Source organism: Natator depressus, chromosome 14 (assembly GCF_965152275.1).
Source record: "Natator depressus isolate rNatDep1 chromosome 14, rNatDep2.hap1, whole genome shotgun sequence".
NCBI lineage: Eukaryota > Metazoa > Chordata > Testudines > Cheloniidae > Natator > Natator depressus.
In genome coordinates, this window is record NC_134247.1 from 33,788,055 (window position 1) to 33,804,858 (window position 16,804).

Here is a 16,804-nt window from a genome sequence, read left to right on the forward strand (position 1 = left end):
CCTCGCTCAGCTGCTAGGCAGAGGTGTGGCCAGGCAGTTCTGAACGCTGCCTCTACCCAGAGCACTGGCTTCGCAGCTCCCATTGGCTGGGAACCCTAGCCACTGGGCTATGGGATAGTCTGGTGTAGGTCTCTTCTGTTTCAGCTGTCTCACCTTGTGTCAAGGCTGATTTCCCACTCTGGCACTTCAAGTGCAGATGGTGGGGGTCCGCAATTATTCTAAAAATTAATAGTGGCCATTCCAGGCTTGTATTAACCTCCCAAGGTTACAGCTTTTCCCTGACCTTGGATGGGTAGATGCTGCCACCACCCAAATGCAAACCTCTTGAAACCCAGGAAGGCGCACTTGGGAATTTCTTTCTGTGGGGTAACCTCAAGCCCTTTCACCCCCACTCCGGGGAAGAGCTGAGAAAGAAAACAAAGGAAATTAGCTGTTTCCCCCAGGTAATTAAACAACATTCACAAACCTCTTAGGACACCAAAAATCCAATCCTGTTCTTAAAAAAGGTAAATTTTATTAAAAAAACAAAAAGAAAGGAAATACATCTGGAACTTAGGCTTTTGCTAGATTTAAAAAACCCACTTACAAAAATTAAACATCAAGAATAACCTTCTTGAGGTCTAGCTTAAAGGTTACAAGCAAAACAAAAAACATTTGGGGTTAGCACAGAGGAGTCCACAAGCCAATAAGAAATAAACAGAAATAAACCTAATCGCGTCTTTCTAAACATTCCTTATCTCCTTACATATCTGGGTTCTTAAATAAGTTGTTCTAGACATGAGCTGATGATTTTCATACCTGGCCTTCAGCTTCTCACAGCATAATTGCTCCCTGTTCCCCCCTTTCCCGGAGAACACCACACAGACAAAGGAAAGTTTTTCCCCCCATTTTAAAAAGTTCTAGCCCTCCCATTGGCTCTTTTGGTTAGGTGCCCACTCCTTTCCTTTTACCTGTGGGCTTGTTAACCCTTTACAGGTAAAGTAAGTAGAGAACAGCTCCAAGACGGATTTTATAGTTAAATGGCTAGGTGGGTGTCCATAAAAGGAAGCTACTCCGCCAATTCATTTATTACACGCCCCTCAAACCACAGATGGTGTTGGCCAGCCTGGTTTAGGTCAGGTCCACACTGGCTGTGATTTTTCCTGGAGGGTTAGGAAACAGAGTTAATAAGTTACATGCACCTCTAATTTCACTAATAATTACATGAAGAACTAAACAGTATTTTTTTTTACATTTCAAGGACTACAATGACTTAGAATGCAGGGACATTTTTACCTGGCTGATTCTGGGAAACCTTCCCAGGAGAGTGCATCAGCCACTTTGTTAGAGGCTCCTGAAATGAGTTGTATTTCAAAATCAAAGTTTTGAAGAGCTAAACTCCACTGAAGAAGTTTTTTGTTAGTTTCTTTGACTGTGTGAAGCCACTTCAGTGCAGCATGGTCAGTCCGTAGGTGGAACCGCCATCCCCAAATGTATGGGAGTAGCTTCTCCAGAGCTTACACAATGGCGTAACATTCTTTTTCTGAGACTGACCAGTGGCTTTCCCTCTCAGAAAGTTTTTTGCTGAGAAACACAACAGGATGGAATTGTTGATCTTTTCCTTCCTGCATTAAAACTGCTCCTACACCACTCTCAGACACATCTGTGGTTATGACGAACGGTTGGTCATAGTTCGGGGCCTTTAGTACAGGGTTAGACGTAAGGGCTGGTTAAAGGCTTTCTGACACTGCTCACACCACTGAACTGCATTTGGTTGTTTTTTCCTGGTTAGGTCTGTCAGTGGAGTGGCAATTTGGCTGTATTGTGGTACAAATCATCTGTAATACCCGTCCAAGCCCAAGAAGAATTGGACCTGCTTCTTTGACTTAGGGACAGGCCAATTTTGGATAGCATTTACTTTAGCCTGTAGAGGGTTGATAGTTCCTTGACCCACCTGGTGTCCAAGGAACATTACTCTGTTTAGGCCTATTGACACTTCTTGTCCTTAATGGTTAATCCTGCCTCCCTTATGCGCTGGAAGACAGTTTGGAGGTGTTCTGCCGATGAATCTGAGAATATGGCCACATCGTCAAGGTAGGCTACTGCAAATTCCCCAAGTCCAGCCAGAAGATTATCTACCAGTCTCTGGAAGGTGGCAGGTGCATTTCGCAGTCCAAAAGGGAGCACATTAAATTCATACAACCCTACATGGGTAATGAAGGCTGACCTTTCCTTGGCGGATTCATCTAGCGGTACGTGCCAGTACCCCTTTGTGACAGGTTTCAGTTGGTCCACCGAGCCGCTGGAGGGCGGTGGGGAGCTATTGCCTCACCGACAGGCCTTGGTCACACCTTTCTGTCACTAGGGAATTAGCAGAGGGAGGTGTGCCAGCCAGAGTCTGTGGCGCGCCCCTCAGGCAGGGGGAGCGCCGGCAAGAGTCTGTGGCGCGCCCCTCAGGCAGGGGGAGCGCCGGCAAGAGTCTGTGGCGCGCCCCTCAGGCAGGGGGAGCGCCGGCAAGAGTCTGTGGCTCACGCTGGCCCGGGTTACTGCCTGGTTCCTCCAGTTCCTCCGGGTACTCGGCGGCTGGCAGTCCTGGTAGCCCCAGTCCTTCCTCCAGATCAGGTTTCTCCTGGCCCAGGGCCTTCCCTGGCTCAGCAGCAGGGTCTGGAGGGAACAGCCAGCAGCCTGTGTCTGTCTCCCTCCCTGGTGCTGCCCTGACTGGGCTAAGGGCCCCGCCCTTTGTACTTCCTGTTCTACCCCTCCCCTACCAGGGGGTGGAGTAAGCTTGGTCTGGCCCCGCCCACTCAGGCTGAGAGAGTGGCTGTTTACCGTCTGGTTCGGAGGGAAGCCACCCTGGCTCCCTACACCCTTGGTTAAGTCTAAGGTGGAGATGAACTGGGCACGTCCCAGTTTTTCCAATAGCTCATCTGTGTGTGGCATTGGATAGTTGTCTGGGTGAGTTACAGCATTTAGCTTACGGTAGTCCACACAAAACTGGATTTCCCCATCTGGTTTGGGAACCAGAAGCACTGGAGAGGCCCATGGACTCTCAGAGGGGCGGATTACACCCATCTGTAACATGTCCTTGATCTCCCTTTTTATTGCTGTTTTGGCTTGAGGAGCCATTCGGTAAGGTTGGGCTCTAATTGGGCGAGCATCACCTGAGTCAATGGAGTGGTACGCCCGTTCTGTCCGTCCTGGGGTGGCTGAAAACACTGGCGTGAAGCTGGTGCAGAGCTCCTGGGTTTGCTGTCGCTGCTTATGCCCAAGGGTGATGGAAAGGCTCATCTCTTCAAAACCACCGTTGCTTTTCCCTTCATAGTAGACTCCTTCGGGCCACTCAGTGTCATCTCTCTCCTGGGCTGTAAACTGGAGAACATTGATCTCTCGGGAATAAAAGGGCTTTAGAGAATTAACAAGGTATACTTTAGGTCAGGGGTCTCAAAGTCCCAGCCCGTGAGCCATCTGCGCCCTGAGAACGTCCCCACTGCAGCCCGCGGAGGAGAGACGAATGCAGACACGCTGCCGGCAATGTCTGCGGCAGGTGCCGCCCCCCACAGCTCCCATTGGCTGGGGGAGAGGGACAGAGATACCGTCACTAGTCACCGGGCAGAGTCAGCCATGGAGGGAGCGTCACTTTTTTCCACAATGAATATAAACAAGTCAAAATACCGAACACAACTATCTGATGCCCACCTTGCTGCAATCCTGAAGGTTTCAACTGCTCAGTCACTGAGGCAAAACATAGAATCATAGAATAACAGAGTTGGAAGGGAACTCTGGAGGCCATCTAGTCCAACCCCCTGCCCAGAGCAGGACCAATCCCAACTAAATCATCCCAGCCAGGGCTTTGTCAAGCCTGACCTTAAAAACCTCCAAGGAAGGGGATTCCACCACCTCCCGAGGTAACGCATTCCAGTGTGTCACCACCCTCCTAGTGAAAAAGTTTTTCCTAATATCCAACCTAAATCTCCCCCACTGCAACTTGAGACCATTACTCCTTGTCCTGTCATCTGCTATCACTGAGAACAGTCTAGAGCCATCCTCTTTGGATCCACCTTTCAGGTAGTTAAAAGCAGCTATCAAATCCCCCCTCATTCTTCTCTTCCGTAGACTAAACAATCCCAGTTCCCTCAGCCTCTCCTCATAAGTCATGTGTTCCAGACCCCTAATCATTTTTGTTGCCCTTCACTGGACTCTCTCCAATTTCTCCACATCCTTGTAGTGTGGGGCCCAAAACTGGACACAGTACTCCAGATGAGGCCTCACCAATATCAAATAGAGGGGAACGATCACGTCCCTCGATCTGCCGGCAATGCCCCTACTTATACATCCCAAAATGCCATTGGCCTTCTTGGCAACAAGGGCACACAGTTGACTCATATCCAGCTTCTCGTCCACTGTCACCCCTAGGTCCTTCTCTGCAGAACTGCTGCCTAGCCATTCAGTCCCTAGTCTGTAGCAGTGCATTGGATTCTTCTGTCCTAAGTGCAGGACTCTGCACTTGTCCTTGTTGAACCTCATCAGATTTCTTTTGGCCCAATCCTCCAATTTGTCTAGGTCCAGCGTATCTACCACTCCTCCCAGTTTAGTGTCATCCGCAAACTTGCTGAGGGTGCAATCCACACCATCCTCCAGATCATTAATGAAGATATTGAACAAAACCGGCTCCAGGACCGACCCTTGGGGCACTCCGCTAGATACCGGCTGCCAACTAGACATGGAGCCATTGATCACTACCCGTTGAGCCCGACAATCTCGCCAACTTTCTACCCACCTTGTAGTGCATCCATCCAGCCCATACTTCTTTAATTTGCTGACAAGAATACTGTGGGAGACCTGTGTCAAAAGCTTTGCTAAAGTAGAGGAATAACACGTCCACTGCTTTCCCTTCATCAACAGAACCAGTTATCACATCAACAAACTCACAGAACTGAAGCATTGCCAGGTGTCTGGCAAACACTAAAAACTCTCTGGCAGGCGAAGAATTGTACAAAGTTGTATGACAGTTTTATTATTTCTAAGAAATTCGAAATAAAAATACAATATAAACGTTTTCTTTTCTGAACACCATCTTCAGTGACATTATTGGCCCGCTAGGAGAATTTGAGGACTGGCACTGGCCCTAAGGTAAATTGAGTTTGGGACCCCTGCTTTAGGTTTTAGGATAGGGGCTGGGAACACTATGAGGTAATTAACAGCTCCCAGGCACTCTTGGACCATAAATGCCCCCTCCCACGACACTTCCATCTTATTGGCCTGGAGCGGTTTCAGGACCATGACTTGGTCACCTACTTTGAAGGAACAGTCTCTGGCATGTTTATCATACCAGGCCTTTTGCTCTTGTTGAGCATCCTGTAAGTTTTCTCGAGCAAGGGCTAGAGTGTCTTTGAGGGTGTTTTGCAGGTTGGTTGCAAAGTCCAAAATGTTAGTTCCTGGAGAAGATGTAACCCCCTCCCATTGCTGTTTCACCAAGTGTAATGGCCCCTTAACTTCATGGCCATAAACGAGTTCAAAGGGTGAAAACCCCAAACTGGGATGTGGTACAGCCCTGTAGGCAAAGAGTAACTGCTGCAACACTAGGTCCCAATCATTGGAGTGCTCATTCATGAATTTACGTATCATGGCCCCCAAAGTCCCATTAAACTTCTCCACTAGGCCATTTGTTTGATGGTGGTAAGGGGTGGCAACCAAGTGGTTTACCCCATGAGCTTCCCAAAGACGTTTCATGATCCCTGCCAGAAAGTTAGTTCCCGAATCCATAAGGATGTCTGAGGGCCGACCTACCCTGGCAAAAATGTTTTCCAATGCCTGCCTTATGCTTTTAGCCCTGGTGTTGCTTAGAGCTACTGCTTCCAGCCATCGGGTCGCAAAATCCATGAAGGTCAGTATGTATAGCTTTCCTCTGGATGTCTTCTTAGGGAAAGGACCCAGAATATCTACAGCTACATGCTGAAATGGAACCTGAGTTATGGGGAGAGGCTGAAGAGGGGCCTTGACCTGGTCTTTGGGCTTTCCCACCCTCTGGTACACCTCACAAGACCGGACATAGGTAGAAACATCCTTGCCCATTCCCTCCCAGTGAAATGACTTCCCCAAATGGTCTTTGGTCTTGTTCACCCCAGGATGGGCACTAGGGTGATCATGGGCTAAGCTCAAGAGCTTTTCCCTAAACTTAGTTGGAACTACCAACTGTCTCTGAAGATGCCAGTTCTCCTTGTTCCCATCAGAAAGGGTTTCCTTGTATAAGAGTCCTCCTTTTACAACAAACATGGACCTACTGGAAGAGCTGAGAGGTGGTGGGTCACTCCGTGCCACCGTCCAAGCTCCCTTGAGGCTTTCATCTGCTTCCTGCTCTGCCTGGAACTGCTCCATTGATGCTGGAGACATTAGTTCCTTGCTGGGTTGTGGACTTGGGCTTGGTCCCACTAGAAGCGATGCAGGTGACGGGGGTGTCTCCACCGACTGTGAACCGCTCTCCGCTAGTGCACTGGGTTGTATTTCAGGCTCCAGTTGAGCTTCTTGCGCCAATGTAGCTGCTGCTGCAGGTGCAGGCTCTGTGGCGCCCTTTGGTGCTGACTCCTCTGACTTTGGTGGGGTTGCAAGTACAGGCTCTGGTGCTGACTGCTCCGCCAGTTCCGATCTTTAGGCTGGTTCTGACTGGGTCCCAGGAACTGGATCTACAACTGTTGTCATAGACTCTGCTCTGGGGTCTGGTTTTCCCACCTCTGCCTGGGTCCCTGTAGGAGGCTCAGGAATGGAGTTAGGTGTGGAGGCCTGTTTAGCCTGGCTGCGGGTTACCATCCCCACCTGTTTGGTTCGCCTCACATGATTTGCTAAGTCTTCTCCCAGCAGCATGGGAATGGGATAATCATCATAGACTGCAAAAGTCCATATGCCTGACAAGCCCTTGTACTGGCAACCTGGCTGTACGCAAGTTAAAAGAGTTGGCCTTAAAGGGTTCCACCATCACCTGGGCCTCTGGGTTGATCAATTTGGGGTCCACCAGGGATTGGTGGATAGCTGACACCTGTGCTCCAGTGTCTCTCCACGCAGTAATCTTCCTCCCTCCCATACTCACAGTTTCCCTTTGCTCTGGAGGTATGTGCGAGGCATCTCGGCCTAAAGGCTGTCAGTGGGACTCCATGGTGATGAGTTGCAGTTGGCTGGTGCTCTTGGGATAGATGGCCTTCACATGCCCCAGCTCATTACATTTAAAGCATCATGCAGCTGACTGTGGGCTGGGGCGAGGTGGGTGGTTGGAGAGTGGGGTGGTGGGATGAGAGGGCATCTTGGGTCTCCCTGGCTGTGTGGAGGGCTCCTCCTCGTGAGGTGGGGCTTTGGGCTGACCCCAATGATGGGGTGTTGTCCTGGGTTGCCCCTTCTGGTATCTGCACCAACTGCTACTAGCTTTCTTCTTCTCCACCACCTCCATCCATTTGGCTCCAATCTTCCCGGCCTTGATTACAGTTTTGGGCTTCCTATCTAGGAGCAGGAAAGGAGCAGTGAGGGCCGGGAGGGGAAAGCCCAGAACTGCTGGGTGTAGGGTCCCTGGACTGGAACCCGGAGTAGAGGATGGGCCCGGGTTCCCCCACCAGTCACCATGGGTATGGCATAGACCAAGTGTGGGGCAGTGAATGGGAGGACTGCCTGGGTCACTGTAGTAGTGACAGAGAATTGAAAGGGACTATACCCAGGAAGGGGGGAAATGCTGAGTGACCTAGCCCAGTGGGTTGAATCACGAAGAAGAGGCTGTGCTTCCTGGAATGAGAGAAGGGCTGCAGACCTGAGAGAACCACTGAGGGATGGCGTGCAACCACTGAAAGGGGCACCAGCCTGACCAAGCAAATCCCCAGAACTGCCAGGAGGCGGTGCCCTCCAGTGGTGAGTATAGCAGCCCCCATCACAGGGACACTTAATCCAATCCAACATGTAATCCAATATTTGGATTAAATTTGACAGGCATTTCTGGAAAACAACTCTTTTCAAAGATGTTATGAAATCATGTTAAACTAACATTTCTTTTTTAAAAAGAGACTTTTTTGGAAGTGCAAAATGTATGAAAAGAAGCTGAATGTTAGCTGGATGTGGCTAGAGCCATCAATAACAAATTATCAAATTACTAAAATTAGCTAAATAAATAACAGTGGCCACAATCTTGCAAAAGGGTCAGAGTGGGTCATTAATTATATACCTAGCTTTCATCGTCCTGTTCATCAGTGGCTCTCAAAGTACTTTACAGAAGGAGTCAGTATCATTAGCCCCATTCTGAGGGGGGAAACTGAGGCACAGAGTGGGGCAGTGACGTGCCCGAGGGCACCCAGCAGCAGAGCCAGGAATAGAACCCATTTGTCTTGAGTCTTAACCCACTGTTCCCTAAGAGGGAGAGGGTGCTGTTAGGTTATCTACAAGTAGGTTTAGAAAGATTAGATTTTTATCAGTTAACATCTGTAAACGTCAATTTCACCGTACAGGCAAACCCACAAAAAATATTTCCATCGATAATCCAAATTAACAAATAGGCAAACTAAGAAAAATGCTGCCTGAGAACTTATTAGAGTTTGATTTATAGATATTTACTTTGTCTAGATTTTGACATGTGCTGCTGACAATTTTTAGTTTGAACAGTTATGAATCTTTAACATTTTGAATTTCAGCGCCTACTGTCACCAAATAACTGCCTGATTCCACGATTGCCTGCCCCCGCCCCCCCAATAATTTCCCACAGCTAGGACAATTTAAATCAATAAAAATAAAAAGCTTTAAAATAAACATAGATACTATCTGCAAAAAACTATAACAAAATAAAAATCGAAGTCTGCCAAGCCTATTTACCTGGCAGTGTGGAAGTGCGCCTATAAAGACTCAGGATCCAAGACCTCTTAGACTTGATGTGCCTGATGAAACAAACACATCTCTGTTCTCACTTTAATATTGAGGAGATCTACTTCTCACTCTGGAATCTGAGGGGGCCCCAGGGCTTGTCTCTGTGGGTGTGGGAGGGAGCGGTAATGGGGTCAGATTATTAAATGAATTAGCCTCCCCCCACCCCCAGCTCTCCCCTGTACCACCCACTGTTCCCTCTCCCCTAACTGCGCAAATGCATAAATATGCTACATCTCATGCTGCCTCTCCTCTCCCCCCCATTCTTCTCCGTTTTTTATTTTTAATTCTTCTTCCCCTTCCTGATGCTCCCTCCCTGCCCCCAGAGAAAAAGGGGACCCGCCCTGGGGCCTGATCATAGCCCCCCTGCAGTCCCCTTTCCCGCCAACCCGTACAGCTTACCACGGTTTTACCCCTAAGCAGTTCCCAACAGGAAGCACTTGCTTCCTTGCAGCTCAGCTCCGACCCTAGATACATCCACAAGGGAGCAGATTTCTAAAGGGAGCTGAGGTTCCTGGGGGGCCCTTTGTGCAAAGTCACTTTCCTACCCGTTCCCAGCACTTCCTCTATTACCAGAAGTCCCCAGCTGAGGGGTCAATGCTCCGGCAGAGCCCAGAATTACCTTCAAAACCTGCTTCCCGTCTGCATTCTCTACTTTGCTGTTAGTGAGCAGGCTCCGGTGAGCTGAGGATGCTCAGTAACAGCTACTGAAGCCTCTGCCCTCACTCTGCCCTTATTATCATCGAACTCTGCTTCCTGCTATAAACAAGGGCTAAATGGAGAAGGGGGGCAAGCTGGAAGGGTTGCCAACCCTCCAGGATTGTCCGGGAGTCTCCAGGAATTAAAGATTACTCTTTAATTAAAAAGTAGGTCATGTGATGAAACCTCCAGGAATACAGTAGAAACTCAGACTTAGGAACCCCTCAGGAACCGTCTGTTCATAACTCTGAAACGTTCATAACTCTGAATGAAACACTATGGTTGCTCTTTCCAAAGTTTATAACTGAACATGGACTTAATACAGTTTTAAAACTTTACTCTGCAGAAGACAAATTCTTTTTACCGTCTTAATTTAAATGAAACAGGCACAGAAAGTTTCTTTACCGTGTCAATTTTTTAAAAAGCTTTCCCTTAATTTTTTTAGAACATAAGAATGGCCAAAGGTCCACCTAGTCCAGTATCCAGTCTTCCGACAGGTGTCCCAGAAGGAATGAAGGGAACAGGTAATCATCAAGTGATCCATCCCCTGTTGCCCATTCCCAACTTCTGGCAAACAGAGGCTAGGGACACCATCCCTGCCCATCCTGGCTAGTAGTTTATGTATAACAGAGTATTGTACTGTATTTGCTTTTGGGGAGGATTGTGCTGCTGCCTGATCATGTAATTTCAGTTCCAAATGTGGTGTGGGGTTGACCAGTCAATTCATAACTCTGACATTCTACTGTATGTCCAGCCAAAATTGGTCACGCTACCACTTGGAGGGGTAGGATCAGCGGAATTTGTGCAGGGGGCAAAATGTAGTGGGAGGAGGGTGAAACAGGTGGCGGGAGAGGAGGAGAGGGTCAGACAGGTTAAATTGGGGACAGAGTGCAGAAGGTGGAGTTCAGAAAGCGGGGGGGAGGGAGATGCACTGCTAGACAGCGCCAGAGGATGAAACCCCAGGATAAGGAGGAGCAGAGGAGATGAAAGTTACAAAAGCCAATCTAATGATTTTTTGATGAAGCTGCCTCATAATATTTGCGTTTTGAACATTTGGGGTTGGCAATACTGCCACAGATTTGGTGATCTGTCTGCAGTGGTTGCCGAGATAGGGTGTAGGTGGCAGAGGGGCTTATGTTCCTCACTGGATGGTTCGTCTCAGCCTCCCCTCTCCAGCAGGGCTGTGGTGTTAAAGGTGCAGAGTACCCCAATGCCTAGACAAGACAGTGCTTCTTGATCTGTAACAATGTCTTGAGCTGTCAAAGGAGATTTGATTCAGTGAAATATTTGACTCAGCCTCCTAAATTTGTTCATATGCTACTGGAGTTTAAAATTCCTTGCCAGTTTAGAAAGGTGTATGTCTGCACAAGGCCTCATTGCAGCTCACAAGTGGGTCTTATTCTGCTATTTTGATTGCCTAAATGGCACGCCACCTCCTGTAATCTACAGTAAATGTAGTTTCACTCCTCCATTTATTTATTTTTAGAATGGTATTTTTATTACTCTTATTTTTCTTGTCATGCCATTATTTACCTCGGTTACCATTGTGCCAACTATGCTACAGTATATGTATAGTTTTATAGTAAATAATCACAGAAAACAATAACTGATGCTAGTAGCTAAGCCATCACATCACATAATGGTTTCTAGTACAACATTGCCTATGCTCTTATTGTGATTTTTTTTAATGTACAATTTTGATTTCAAAATGTTTGTTCTTCCAGTAGCAAGTTTTTTTTTCTTTGCTATCTCATGACTTCAAGGCTGCCACCAAAAACTTCTTCCATTTCTTTTGACCCCCCAAGGAGGACTGCCTTTCTCAGCTATTATTTTGCATCTCTCTCTCCAGCACCTTAGGGCTTGTCTCTGCTAGAAAGTTCGACCAGTTATACAAGTGTATCTATACCAAAAACATTCCCCATATGGACACTCTTATTACAATATAAGAGTGCCTTTCTTTGGATTAGTTTAATCTAGGACTGTCGATTAACTGCAGTTAACTCACAAGATTAACTCAAAAAAATTAATCGTGATTAATCACAGTTTTAATCACACTGTTAAACAATAGAATACCAATTGAAATTTATTAAATATTTGGGATGTTTTTCTACATTTTCAAATATTTGATTTCAATTTACAATACAGAATACAAAGTATATAGGGCTCACTTTATATTTTTATTACAAATATTTGCACTGTAAAAATGATAAACAGAGGAAATAGTATTTTTCAATTCACCTCATACAAGTATGTACTGTAATCTCTATCGTGAAAGTGCAACTTACAAATGTAGATTTTTTTGTTACATAACTGCACTCAAAAACAAAACAACAAAACAATGTAAAACGTTAGCGCCTACAAGTCCACTCAGTCCTACTTCTTGTTCAGCTAATCATTAAGACAAACAAGTTTGTTTACATTTGCAGAAGATAATGTTGCCCGCGTCTTATTTACATTGTCACCTGAAAGTGAGAACAGGTGTTCTCATGGCACCGTTGTAGCAGACATTGCTAGGTATTTATGTGCCAGACATGCTAAACATTTGTATGCACCTTCATGCTTTGGCTACCATTCCAGAGGCCATGCTTCCATGCCAATGATGCTCGTAAAAAAAAAAAAATGCATTAATTAAATTTGTGACTGAACTCCTTGGGGGAGAATTGTATGTCTCCTGCTCTGTTTTATCTGCATTCTGCCATATATTTTGTGTTATGGCAGTCTTGGATGACGACCCAGCACATGTTGTTCGATTTAAGAACACTTTCACTGCAGATCTGACAAAATGCAAAGAAGGTACCATTGTGAGATTTCTAAAGATAGCTACACCACTTGACCCAAGTTTTAAGAATCTGAAGTGCCTTCCAAAATCTGAGAGGGACGAGGTGTGGAGCATGTATGCAGAAGTCATAAAAGAGCAACACTCCGATGCAGAAACTACAGAACCCGAACCACCAAAAAAGAAAATCTATCTTTTGTTGGTGGCATCTGACTCAGATGATGAAAATGAACGTGCATCAGTCCACACTGCTTTGGATTGTTATTGAGCAGAACCCTTCATCAGCATGGAATGGTGGGCGAAGCATGAAGGGACATATGAATCTTTACCATATCTGGCACGTAAATATCTTGTGACTCTGGCTACAACAGTGGCATGCGAATGCCTGTTTTCATTTTCAGGTGAGATTGTAAACAAGAAGTAGGCAGCATTATCTCCTGCAAATGTAAACAAACTTGTTTGTCTGAGTGATTGGCTGAACAAGAAGTAGGACTGAGTGGACTTGTAGGCTCTAAAGTTTTACATTGTTTTTGAGGGGTTTTTGGTACATAATTCTACATTTGTAAGTTCAACTTTCATGATAGAGATTGCACTACAGTACTTAGGTGAATTGAAAAATACAAATATTTGCACTGTAAAAAAGAAAAAAGAAATAGTAATAAAAATAAATATAAAGTAAGCACTGTACACTTTGTGTTCTGTGTTGTAATTGAATTCAATATATTTGAAAATGTAGAAAACATCCAAAAATATTTAAATAAATGGTGTTCTATTATTGTTTAACAGAGCGATTAATTGCACAATTAATTTTTGTAATTGCTTGACAGCCCTAGTTTAATCCCCTTTCAAAGTGACACAAAGCAAATCAAAGAAAGGAACTCTGATACCAGAATAACACAAAGCAAAGTATACTGGAATAAAGAATGCTGGTTTTAACCCACACCTTAGGTCAGTGGTTCTCAACCACGGGTACACAGAGATCTTCCAGGGGGGTACATCAATTCATCCAGATATTTGCCTAATTTTACAGCAGGTTAAGTGAAAAGCACTAGCGAAGTGAGTACAAACTAAAATTTCATACAGACAATGACTTGTTTATACTGCTCTATATACTATACATTGAAATATAAGTAAAATATTTATATTCCAATTGATTTATTTTATAATTATATGGTAAAAATAAGTAAGCAAGCAATTTTTCAGTATAAGTGTGCTGTGACACTTTTGTATTTTTATGTCTAATTTTATAAGCAAGTAGTCTTTAAGTGAGGTGAAACTTGGGGGTACGTAAGACAAATCAGACTCCTGAAAGGGGTACAGTATTCTGGAAAGGTTGAGAGCCACTGCTTTATCTTATTCCAATATAAATTTCCTTTATAGACTAGCCCTTAAGAGCTTTTTCATATCATCACTTGTGTGTAGAACTTACTTCCCAAATATTCACCAAGGGTCCTATAGGATCTTGTTTGAAATACACTGTGAAGCAGGTTTTCCAGACCTTGAGTAATTGTTGTAGCTCTTGTCTGAACTGTTCTGAACAATATCTTTTCAACGTGTGAACAGAATTGGATGCAATGTTCCTGCATTAGTCTCACCAACGCCATACACACCTCCTCCTTGTTCCTATTCACCATTCCCTTCTTTATACATTCCAGGGTCACATTAGAGCTTTTGGCCACAGCCACATTTCATACTGGGATCTCATGGTGAGTTGCTTGACCATGACCCCTAAAACCTTTTCAGGGGCACCTGTCTCCAGTGTACAGCCCCTCCACCCCCACCCATTCTGTAGGTAGGGCCTGCATTCTTTGGGGCGGACCTGGGATTTTCAAATACACCTAAAATGGTGCAATCAGAATTAGGCAAATAACCCACTTACGTGCTTTTGAAAACCATAGAAATGTAAAGCTGGATGGGACCCTGAGAGGTCTTCTAGTCCATCCCCCCATGCTGAGGCAGGACCAAGCAAACCTAGTCCATCCCTGACCAATGTTCTTGAAAACCTCCAATGATGGGGATTTCACAACCTCCCTTAGAAGTCTCTGCCATAGCTTAACTACCCTTTTAGTTAGAAAGTTTTTCATAATATCTAAATCTCCTGGGTTGCAGATTAAGCCAATGGCTTCTTGTCCTGCCTTCAATGGATATGGAGAACAATTGTTCACCATCCTCTTTATAACACCCTTAACATATTTGAATATTGTTATCAGGTCCCCCCTCAATCTTCTGTTCTCAATACTAAACGCTTTGAGGGTTTTTTTTAACCTTTCCTTATAGGTCAGATTTTCTAAACCTTAGTTTTTTCTATCTTCTGAACTCTCTCCAATTTGTTCACATATTTCTTAAAGTGTAGTGCCCAGCACTGGACACAGTACTCCAGCTGAGGCCTCACCAGTACCAAATGGAGTGGGAACATTGTCTCCTATGTCTTACATATGACACTCCTGTTTAATGCACCCCAGAATGGCATTAGCCTTTTTTTTGCTACTGCATCACACAGTTGGCTCATATTCAATTTTTGATCCACAATAACCCCCGTCATAAATATAAAGGGAAGGTAACAACCTTTATGTATGCAGTAACATAAAATCCCTCCTGGCCAGTGGTACAGAATCACTTACCTGTAAGAGGTTAACCAGTTCAATTAACCTAGTTGGCACCTGACCAGAAGGACCAATGGGGAAAGAAGATACTCTCAAATCTGCAGGGGAAGGTTTTGTTTGTGCTCTTTGTTTGTTCCCTCTCAGGGCAGAGAGAGAGAGACCAAGCAGGTAAACCAGCTCCTAAAAAGATACCTGAAATTCATCTAAAATTACAGAAATTGTAAGTAAAGGCAAGGAAATGCGTTAGATTATCTTTTGTTTTAGTTTGTGAATTTTCCCTATGCTAAGAGGGAGGTTTATTCCTGTTTTTTGTAACTGTGAAGTTGAGTGCAGAGGGGAGTCCTCTGTGTTTTAAATCTTTTATTACCCTGTAAAGTTACCTTCCATCCTGATTTTGCAGGTGTGATTCTTTTACTTTTTTCTTTATAATGAAGTTCTTCTTTTAAGAACCTGATTGATTTTTTTCGGAGTAACAGCCGTGTTAGTCTGTATTCACAAAAAGAAAAGGAGTACTTGTGGCACCTTAGAGACTAACCAATTTATTTGAGCATAAGCTTTCGTGAGCTACAGCTCACTTCATCGGATGCATACTGTGGAAAGTGTAGAAGATCTTTTATACACACAAAGCATGAAAAAATACCTCCCCCCACCCCACTCTCCTGCTGGCAATAGCTTATCTAAAGTGATCACTCTCCTTACAATGTGTATGATAATCAAGTTGGGCCATTTCCAGCACAAATCCAGGTTTTCTCACCCCCCCCCACCCCCACAAACCCACTCTCCTGCTGGTAATAGCTTATCTAAAGTGACCACTCTCCTTACAATAAGAAAAGGAGTACTTGTGGCACCTTAGAGACTAACCAATTTATTTGAGCATGAGCTTTCGTGAGCTACAGCTCACTTCGTCGGATGCATACTGTGGAAACTGCAGAAGACATTATATACACAGAGACCATGAAACAATACCTCCTCCCACCCCACTCTCCTGCTTATTACCAGCAGGAGAGTGGGGTGGGAGGAGGTATTGTTTCATGGTCTCTGTGTATATAATGTCTTCTGCAGTTTCCACAGTATGCATCCGATGAAGTGAGCTGTAGCTCACGAAAGCTCATGCTCAAATAAATTGGTTAGTCTCTAAGGTGCCACAAGTACTCCTTTTCTTTTTGCGAATACAGACTAACACGGCTGTTACTCTGAAACCTCTCCTTACAATGTGTATGATAATCAAGGTGGGCCATTTCCAGCACAAATCCAGGGTTTAACAAGAACGTCGGGGGGGGGTTAGGAAAAAACAAGGGGAAATAGGCTACCTTGCATAATGACTTAGCCACTCCCAGTCTCTATTCAAGCCTAAATTAATTGTATCCAATTTGCAAATGAATTCCAATTCAACAGTTTCTCGCTGGAGTCTGGATTTGAAGTTTTTTTGTTGAAGAATTGCAACTTTCATGTCTGTAATCGCGTGACCAGAGAGATTGAAGTGTTCTCCGACTGGTTTATGAATGTTATAATTCTTGACATCTGATTTGTGTCCATTTATTCTTTTACGTAGAGACTGTCCAGTTTGACCAATGTACATGGCAGAGGGGCATTGCTGGCACATGATGGCATATATCACATTGGTGGATGTGCAGGTGAACGGGCCTCTGATAGTGTGGCTGATGTTATTAGGCCCTGTGATGGTGTCCCCTGAATAGATATGTGGGCACAGTTGGCAACGGGCTTTGTTGCAAGGATAGGTTCCTGGGTTAGTGGTTCTGTTGTGTGATATGTGGTTGCTGGTGAGTATTTGCTTCAGGTTGGGGGGCTGTCTGTAGGCAAGGACTGGCCTGTCTCCCAGGATTTGTGAGAGTGTTGAGTCATC

At 45.1% G+C, this 16,804-nt stretch overlaps 2 protein-coding genes across 6 annotated transcripts in view; both read right to left on the minus strand.

Annotated features, from left to right (window-relative positions):
- LOC141998762 (uncharacterized) overlaps window positions 1-16,804 on the minus strand; it is a 406,176-nt gene that overhangs the window by 39,469 nt on the left and 349,903 nt on the right. The gene's annotated exons all lie outside the window — the stretch shown is intronic.
- Window positions 549-9,533, minus strand: LOC141998741 (uncharacterized). Of its 5 annotated transcripts, none has more exons than XR_012641901.1 (3): window positions 9,485-9,533; window positions 8,815-8,876; window positions 549-7,464 (listed from the first exon to the last, which is right to left on the minus strand). XR_012641901.1 is itself a non-coding variant. In XM_074971739.1 (2 exons), exons 1-2 carry the CDS (start codon window positions 9,337-9,339, stop codon window positions 2,392-2,394), a joined length of 1,032 nt encoding a protein of 343 aa, XP_074827840.1. In that variant the 5' UTR covers window positions 9,340-9,424; the 3' UTR covers window positions 549-2,391. The 5 variants fall into 5 exon arrangements, 1 of the variants encoding a protein (XP_074827840.1); XR_012641902.1 differs by lacking the exon at window positions 9,485-9,533 and adding an exon at window positions 9,265-9,424; XR_012641904.1 differs by lacking the exon at window positions 8,815-8,876 and having other exon boundaries at window positions 549-3,348; window positions 9,485-9,529.

Bases quoted from the DNA above. Each gene is read 5' to 3' on its own strand.
- LOC141998741 (XM_074971739.1), bottom strand. From the start codon at position 9,339: ATGTATCTAGGGTCGGAGCTGAGCTGCAAGGAAGCAAGTGCTTCCTGT. The intron at 3,349-9,264 runs GTAAGCTGTACG...AATGTTCTCCAG, and splicing joins TGCTTAGGGGTAAAACCGTG to TTTACAGCCCAGGAGAGAGA.